Below are 8,050 nucleotides of genomic sequence, written 5' to 3' on the forward strand. Positions count from 1 at the left end.
TAATATAATATATAATAATCATATGTAAAACGTGTCAATTCAAGGTACTGATCTATTCTAGCTGTATTGGTGAAGTCCAAATGAAAAATTCACAATTGTATATCAATATCAAGATTAATATGAGATAATTCTAAATTCAGTCGTTCGTTTTTTTGGTCATAATGTTGATTGCGTCCTTCATTTTCCAATTGATCCGATTTTATCCTTCAAATTTTTGCTTTGCTTTTCGTTAATGAACTTTCCGTCCAATTAGGTGTTAAAATTGACAGTTATATGTTGCTGACATGTTTTGCCTTGTTAAATATTTTTTTCCTCCTCAACTTTTGACCAGAGTAAACCCATTTCTGACTGCAAATAGCTTGTGTTCTCCACTCACCCGAGTACAAATTTCATGAGACGATTGGAAGAACTCTGACTCTAGTGCTCAATTGCTTCGTTCTTGGCCTCTCTTCTGCTTTCTTTCTCCCTCACTGTCTCATTTGTTATTTGTGCAATGACTGACCGTCATACAAAACCTGATTTTGATAAACATGAAGTGGATCGGCGCTTTATGAGATATATAAACAGAAGAGGTAAATTATCGAGTAGTTGCAACCAACCAGTTTAGGGCGAAAACAAATTCCAAAATGACAAGTTTGCAATCCACGTTTCTAAATAGTAAATTCTGGTTTGAGCAAGAACCACAAAAATGGAGAGAATATGAGTATCACTTGGGAGAAAATTCACTTTATGTTGGAGACGGCGTTTGAGCATTTTAAATTCACACATCACTTTTTACCAGCAATCGGCCGGCCTTTTCTTTTGAAACTGACAATTTGATTTTTGTTAGGAATAAAATACATTTTCAATGCTTAAAAATTAAAATTAGAGATGTCAAAATAGGTCGGTAGTAAGGGCCAACTCGCAACCTACTAAAATCCGTCAGTTGGCGGGACAGCTCGACCCACCATTTGGGCGGTCGAAAAATTAGCAACACAATTCGTCTATTTGACGGTGTGAGGTGGGTCGTCCCGTCAATTTTTAGTTTATTTGGTGTGTTTGCACGGAACCTGCCACAACCCAACACTTGATGGGGGCGGACGGGTCGACTCATCATTTGGGTGGGTTGAGAATTGTCAACTAAACCCTCCATTGACGGGACGGAGCTGGGCAGGACGAGCCAATCGACATGTCCAACTTCAACTCACTTTGACGGCTCTTCTTAAAACAAACACATATTTCTTTATTTTGAAAAAATTTAGACATACAGAAAAATATATTATTTTTCATTGTATATATAAATCAGTTTGAATCATATAACAAGAAACATACTTTTTTTTAATACACACTAGTTTTTAATTTAGTTTCTGCGTATTGCACGCAAAAATAAATAAATAAATAAATCTCTACTTAAGTCATAATTTCTTAGTTGGTATGGTATTGTGATTGTCACAAAACATTTTTGCATGGCAAAAGCAATACGTACACAACACGCATGAGTCGTGACCAATTCTTGTCTAGATTGTTAATTGTTGATAATTTTGTTTCGTGTATTACCACTTTTGTAAGTAATTGTGACAAGTCCACCACAAAGACTAGATATTTTTACCAAAGAAAAACATCCCAACAATCAACTTTTTGTGATATGAATATCTTATTCAAGTTAATTCATGAAAATTTATTATTTTTATGATGAATATATTACTTTATATTGTAGATATGAGCGAGTTTGACTCCTCTCACAAATATAAATCAGTTAGACGATTTAAAAAAAACCTACTCAAATAAACATATCACTTGCCAACTACATCTATGCACCTAACAAAGCAAAATATAAGGAACCAATATATCATCCCGTTACCCGTATCCAAATGGGACACTTGCAAATGTGATATCATATTCAAATAAAGCCGTTGGAAATATATTTTCTAATTAAAAATTTTCCACACAATCTTTATCAAGATAAAACTGTATCCGTGTGTGTGTATTTTTGAGCGACAATTTGGAATAATCATTTTCCAATTTTCCATAGCATGAATACAAAGTTCGCTAGGGAGGCATCGCGGCACTAATTGAAACCTGCATCATTTTGTAATATAATTATGTTATGGGTAGGTCTACTATCTCAGACGAAACGAATCGATTCGATCCATATATAAAGTAAAATGATAATATTTTTTTAACACACAAGTTTTTGTGAGACGATCTTACGGGTCAATTTTGTGAAACGAATCTTCTATTTGGATCAATCATGAAAATGTATTAATTCTCTTATGTCAAAAGTACTACTGTTTTTTTATTGTAATATGAACATGATTGATCCGTATCACAAACAAAAATTCGTGAAACCGTCTCACAGAGACTTACTTTACTTTAAGCATAAAAATAACACTCAAGAAATCCATCTGACACAATGTGACTGTTTAGCAAAAATTTTTCTGTTATATTATACCCACATTTTGGTTTCCATTTAAGTTTAGGATCTCTTAGGTAATGTTTGGGAGATCTTCTGCAAAAAACTTTTTAGTTTTTTTTTTCACAAAATTTTGAAAATTTGTGAAATTTTGTTAAAGAAAAACTCACAAATGGTTCCAAAAAACTCTCTCAAACATTACCTTAATTCTATCCATTTAAGTTGTATCTTTCTATTATGATTGAGACCCTATAACTTATTATTATTATTTTTTAATCGCTTAATTATTTGATCAGATTTTTTTGCCCTTTTTTCTAATAGAGAGCAGAAAAACTCGTGATTCTTGTACATGAAGGAAAAGCAAGACTGAACTCCATAGCAAATTATGGAAAAAGTCGGTTCCTTTTTGAGCTATTTCTTGTGACCAGACCATCCCCTTAAAGGAACAAATAACACAATTGTAGATCATTATAAAATACTCCATATATAAGTTTTTTTTTTTTTAAAAAAAATGAAAAATTTTTAAGATTGAAAATGAATCGGTGGAGTGATTTATATATAATATTTGAGTTTTTCCATATATTGTCAAAATTTCATCTCGCACTCAAAATTTCATCTTGTGAATAATGTATATGATTTTAATATCAAATGAAGTACACGTCATTCACCAGTTATTTATATGTTTATTTGGGCTGCTTGCTGTTAGAAAGGAGGGTTGTAATAATTTATGGGAAATGCTATATGTACACATTGAGTTACACACTACACATGAAATTACAAAATTATATCTTCACGTGATTTGAAAAAAATCTTTCCAATATATATTAAAAATATTTATGTAATTTCAAGTGCAACATGTAACCCAACATGTAACCTTCTCCGTGTACATGTAGCATCACCCATAATTTAATAACTGCCAATGCCAAGTCGAGCACACAGTCAAAAGACAACACAAAAATATCATCAAATCTTTATTGTGGCTGAGACGATGCCACGTGTCGGATCATCAGTTGTCTGCCTCAAGATTTGATACAAAGCCAACACATGAAGCCCAGCAAATTCATACCATTATTGGAGAGGAACCCAAACCCAATCCAAATCTGAGTTTCCCAAAACCAATTTAAACTAGATACGGAAAATGGGTAGTGGCGGAGCGACCAGGACCAGGTGTTTCCCGCCGTCGTTCCACGCGGCGGCCAAGCCTTGTGACTACTGCAAGTCCGCGGCGGCGCTGCTCTTCTGCCGGGCGGAATCCGCCTTCATGTGCATGTCCTGCGATTCCAAGGTGCACAACAACGACATCTCCCGCCACGAGCGTGTGTGGATGTGCGAGGTTTGCGAGCAAGCCCCTGCCGCCGTCACCTGCAAGGCCGACGCCGCCGCCCTCTGCGTCACCTGTGACAACGACATCCATTGCGCCAACCCTCTCGCCCGCCGCCACGAGCGCTCCCCTGTTCTGCCCTTTTACGACACCGCTGAATCCATGCTTCTCAAGTCCTCCACCACCCCCTTTCCACCACCCCTTACCGCTGACAAATTAATAGACAATTTCATCCCACACAACACCTACATCACCGATTCTTGGGTTTCCCCCAACCCCAAATTTCTCGATAACACCCGTTTCGTGAAGCCAATGGACTTCTTGTTCTCGGACTCGGATCAGTTTCTTGATTTCGAAAGCTTCCAAATTCCCTCTCAGCCTTGCAGCGACAGCGTCGTCCCGGTGCAAGCAACCACAAAACCTCCGGTGGCGGCACATTTAGTCGACAACTCGCCGGAAATCCAGTTCGATATCGATTTCAAGAAATCCAGCATCACTTCCTACAACAACAGCTACAACAACCCATCTCTGAGCCGCAGCGTAAGTACAATTTCTCTGTTCCCAAATCAATCAAACTGATAAATATGGCAGAAATCTCATCTCATCTCATATATATCAGATTTCATCTTCTACAATGGAGGTGGGTGTGGTTCCTGATGGGAATACTCTGTCCGAATCATCATACCCATTTGCAAGAACTATGTCCAGCGTCGATCTCATCGGAAATCAGGCGGTGGACATGGACAGGGAAGCTAGAGTTCTGAGGTACAAGGAGAAGAAGAAGAACAGGAAATTCGAGAAGACGATTCGTTATGCTTCGCGAAAGGCATACGCAGAAACTCGGCCACGGATTAAAGGCCGGTTCGTCAAGAGAACCGATTCCGAACCTGACATCAACCGGTTTTTTGGTTCCGGTTCGGGAAACTTCATCGTCGATGCTAGATACGGCGTCGTTCCATCGTTCTGATGCGATGGCGTTGAAGATGTACTCTTATTAATCTGTTAATCTTGTATTAATTAAGTTAATTAATTGCTTTCAGTATGTCAAATAAATGAGAGCAAATTTTAGAAAAACAAAAAAAAAAAAGATATCTTCTTGTGGTTGACAATATAGAGTAAAATTACTTGTGTGAAATATATTAATTGAACACAAAAACTATTTGGAGATGGTTTATGAATCATTTTATAATACAGATCTACTAGGTCATCCATTCAAATAATAATAATAATTTTTTTATGTCAAAATCGTTAATCTTTTTACGTAAATAGGATATAGTTAACTCATCTTACAAATAAAGATTAATGGGTCATCAATCCAAATAATAATAATAATTTTTTTTATGTCAAAATCGTTAATCTTTTTATTGTAAATTGGATATAGTTAACTCAACTTACAAATAAAGATTCATGAGATCATTTTTAATTGAGAGGGACAAAAATTCTATTTTTATTATCTATCAATAATTGTAATTAATAATGAAAAGGCTAGAAGCAACTTGCTAGTACATTAAATTAAAATAAATAAATAAATATCAAGCTACAAATCAAAATAATAAAACATGGATATTTTTTTACTTAAAATGTCTAAGAAGATGAATACACTATACTATTTTTCTTAAATATAAATAGAAACATATAGTTTATGATATTAATACCTTAATATATCGGAATAAAACGAAATGATCTGTTACATAGTTTATTTTTATTAGCATGTAACTCCATGGAACACTCCCTAATTTTCCTATATATTGTAAAAAAAATTAGTGTTTAGTTTTGGTGAGCAATTTAGTTAAAATCCAACGGTAATTAGTGAATGGTAAGTAATTTGCAATAAGATAAATTGATTTATATAATGTGTGTGAAAAAGGTCTATTTGAGTTTCCCACAGGTCATTATGATTAGTGATTGGTGGTCCACATTCGATATGCATTCCCAATACAATTTTTCTTGGTTTATAGCAGCTTGGGATCTGAATCTGAATTCTGATTGGTTTACGAGTCTTTTTCATCGTTTCGGGAAAATTATTTTTTCAATAACTAAATAAATATAGTATTATTGTTTTAAAATAAAAATTTAACCCATCTTTCAGGAGTATATCAAATTTCTTTTCAGTTCTAAAATATGAACAAGGAGCCAAATTAATCGCTGTTACAATCTTTAGAAATATAAGTGTTTTCGACTCACGTTTGTTGCGTACATATACAATAGTTGATATAATTTAGTCAAAATTCAAATATATTGACGATTGACGATCACTTTTTAAGCTAACTACCATTGAATTGTTAACAATAATTTTGAAACTAAATAATTTAGAGAGTATATATTTCATATTCCATGACTTTGTGATCAGTTACTCGAATTTTTCGTAGTTGTCGATTTCAAGTAGATCACGAGCCATCTAGTCTATTAATTAATTTTTGACTTAGATAATAATTTTTTTCAAATATATAAATTCTACCGTTAAATTTTTATAATTTATTTGTATATATGTTATGCGTGAATTGTCATATGACGCTAAAACGTAAGAGTTTGAAAATTTTATCTTAATAACATGATTTATTGATTATAGACTTGGACTATTTTCCCTTGTACAAGACAATATTATTACCATTAGTGGCATAATGTAAATGTTGTCTCCATAATTTATTATTTTAAATACATATTATATTTTAGAATTGAATGTTTTTCTTAGAAGATGAAAAATGAAAAACTAAGATATTAAATAAATTCAATTTTACTTTTGCATACAAGTATTAAAATAAAATGGATCTCAAATATACGTGGATAAGGTGAGTAATATTGGTTTTTTTTTTTTTTGACAGGAGTAATATTGGTTTTATTATTAAACAAACTTCATTTTTTTAAAAAAAAAAAGGAAAAGAAAAGAAAATGATTGAGGTGGGGTCCGTGTAAGAAGATGGGGTGTTGTCTCCCAACCCATGCAGCGTGAAGTTCACGTGGGCAAGGCCCAAAATGTTTTGTTATTGGGGACCATTATCTCTTTGCATCACTTTTTTCGGACTCGTCCACTTGTTATCCCACCTACATTTTGTTCCCTTTTATATTCTTATTATTATTCATTTATGACTAATATTAATAATATTTTTACATATATATATAAACACTCTTGGGATAGATCTTATATTAACTAGTTTCCGAAGCTAAATATAATGGAAAAATCGATTTTATTCCCATTTCTGAGTTTCTGTTTTAACGGTTGACTTATGATTTATTTAGTTATCATCGACGCGGAGGATGGACACGATGAGAAGACAAAAGGCAAATTTCGACAATCGCGAAATTTGTGGGACGCGATTAGTTATTATTGTAGGAGATTAAAACGAAAGGATTATGATAAGAATATACGATATGAATAGAAGAAGGAAGACTAGTTTCGCTGCTTTAAGAAACAAAAGTTTGAGATTTTTTTAAAGGTGAAATATGTTAGGTGTTGCCTTTACAAGCTAATTTGGACATAACCCTTTTTTGTAGCCAAAAGAGATATGAAAGTGTTAGCACTTAGAGATACGCATATAGGACTATTTCTTTGTCCTTTTGTCACTGTTTTTTTTTTATTTTTTTTATTTTAGTTATAATTTAATCAAATAAAAAAACGTAACTAAACATCTCTACTTCTTTTGTCCCAATTGTGCGGGTGGACTAGATTCTCGGTTAGATCGCATCGATATTTCTTGAGATAATATAATAAGTTTTTCGGACGAGACCATAGATTTCAAACACATTATAGTTGTTGTGATAAATTGATTAATCTAGAGGATTTCAACTTCAATTCTCATATACGTGGCATGATTCTACCAAAAACTATATAATGATAAACTACAAAATTTTAAACAATATAACATGCTATAAGCACCATCCAGCAGGACAATTATTGGTTATTAACAATTTACTTCTTTATAATTGAACTCTTTATAAATCGAATACATGACATTAATTTTGATATCGTTTGTAATATCAACCATTGGTAATTTACTAAAATATATTTGTGGTGGACTGTCACGCCTCGAAATTGGGTCTCGTTGACATCGACATTGATGCGAGGATCATAAAAATGTGTATGGCTCGGGTGCTACGTGGGTGAGAGCCCGGGTTATACGAGCGATACCTTCTTGCTTTTGGGATGATGTCCTGCACGCGAGGAAGCAGAAAACTCGTAAGTGAAGCGTCGGAGGGTTCTTCGACGTCGTCACTTAGATGCTTAAGTCAGCTTAAGATGTAAGAGTGAGCTTATGAGGGAAAACATATAATTTTGGGAAATTGAATGAATATGGGCGTATGAATGTAAAACGTAAGATGTGAAAAACATACCTTCACCA

At 33.8% G+C, this 8,050-nt stretch overlaps 1 protein-coding gene across 1 annotated transcript; it reads left to right on the plus strand.

The window, feature by feature from the left end:
- Positions 1 to 3,480: 3,480 nt before the first annotated feature.
- Positions 3,481 to 4,823, plus strand: LOC140891933 (zinc finger protein CONSTANS-LIKE 3). The gene is made up of 2 exons (XM_073300634.1): positions 3,481 to 4,253; positions 4,333 to 4,823. Exons 1-2 carry the CDS (start codon positions 3,531 to 3,533, stop codon positions 4,678 to 4,680), a joined length of 1,071 nt encoding a protein of 356 aa, XP_073156735.1. The 5' UTR covers positions 3,481 to 3,530; the 3' UTR covers positions 4,681 to 4,823.
- The last annotated feature ends 3,227 nt before the right edge of the window (positions 4,824 to 8,050 follow it).

Source organism: Henckelia pumila, chromosome 3 (assembly GCF_033568475.1).
Source record: "Henckelia pumila isolate YLH828 chromosome 3, ASM3356847v2, whole genome shotgun sequence".
NCBI lineage: Eukaryota > Viridiplantae > Streptophyta > Magnoliopsida > Lamiales > Gesneriaceae > Henckelia > Henckelia pumila.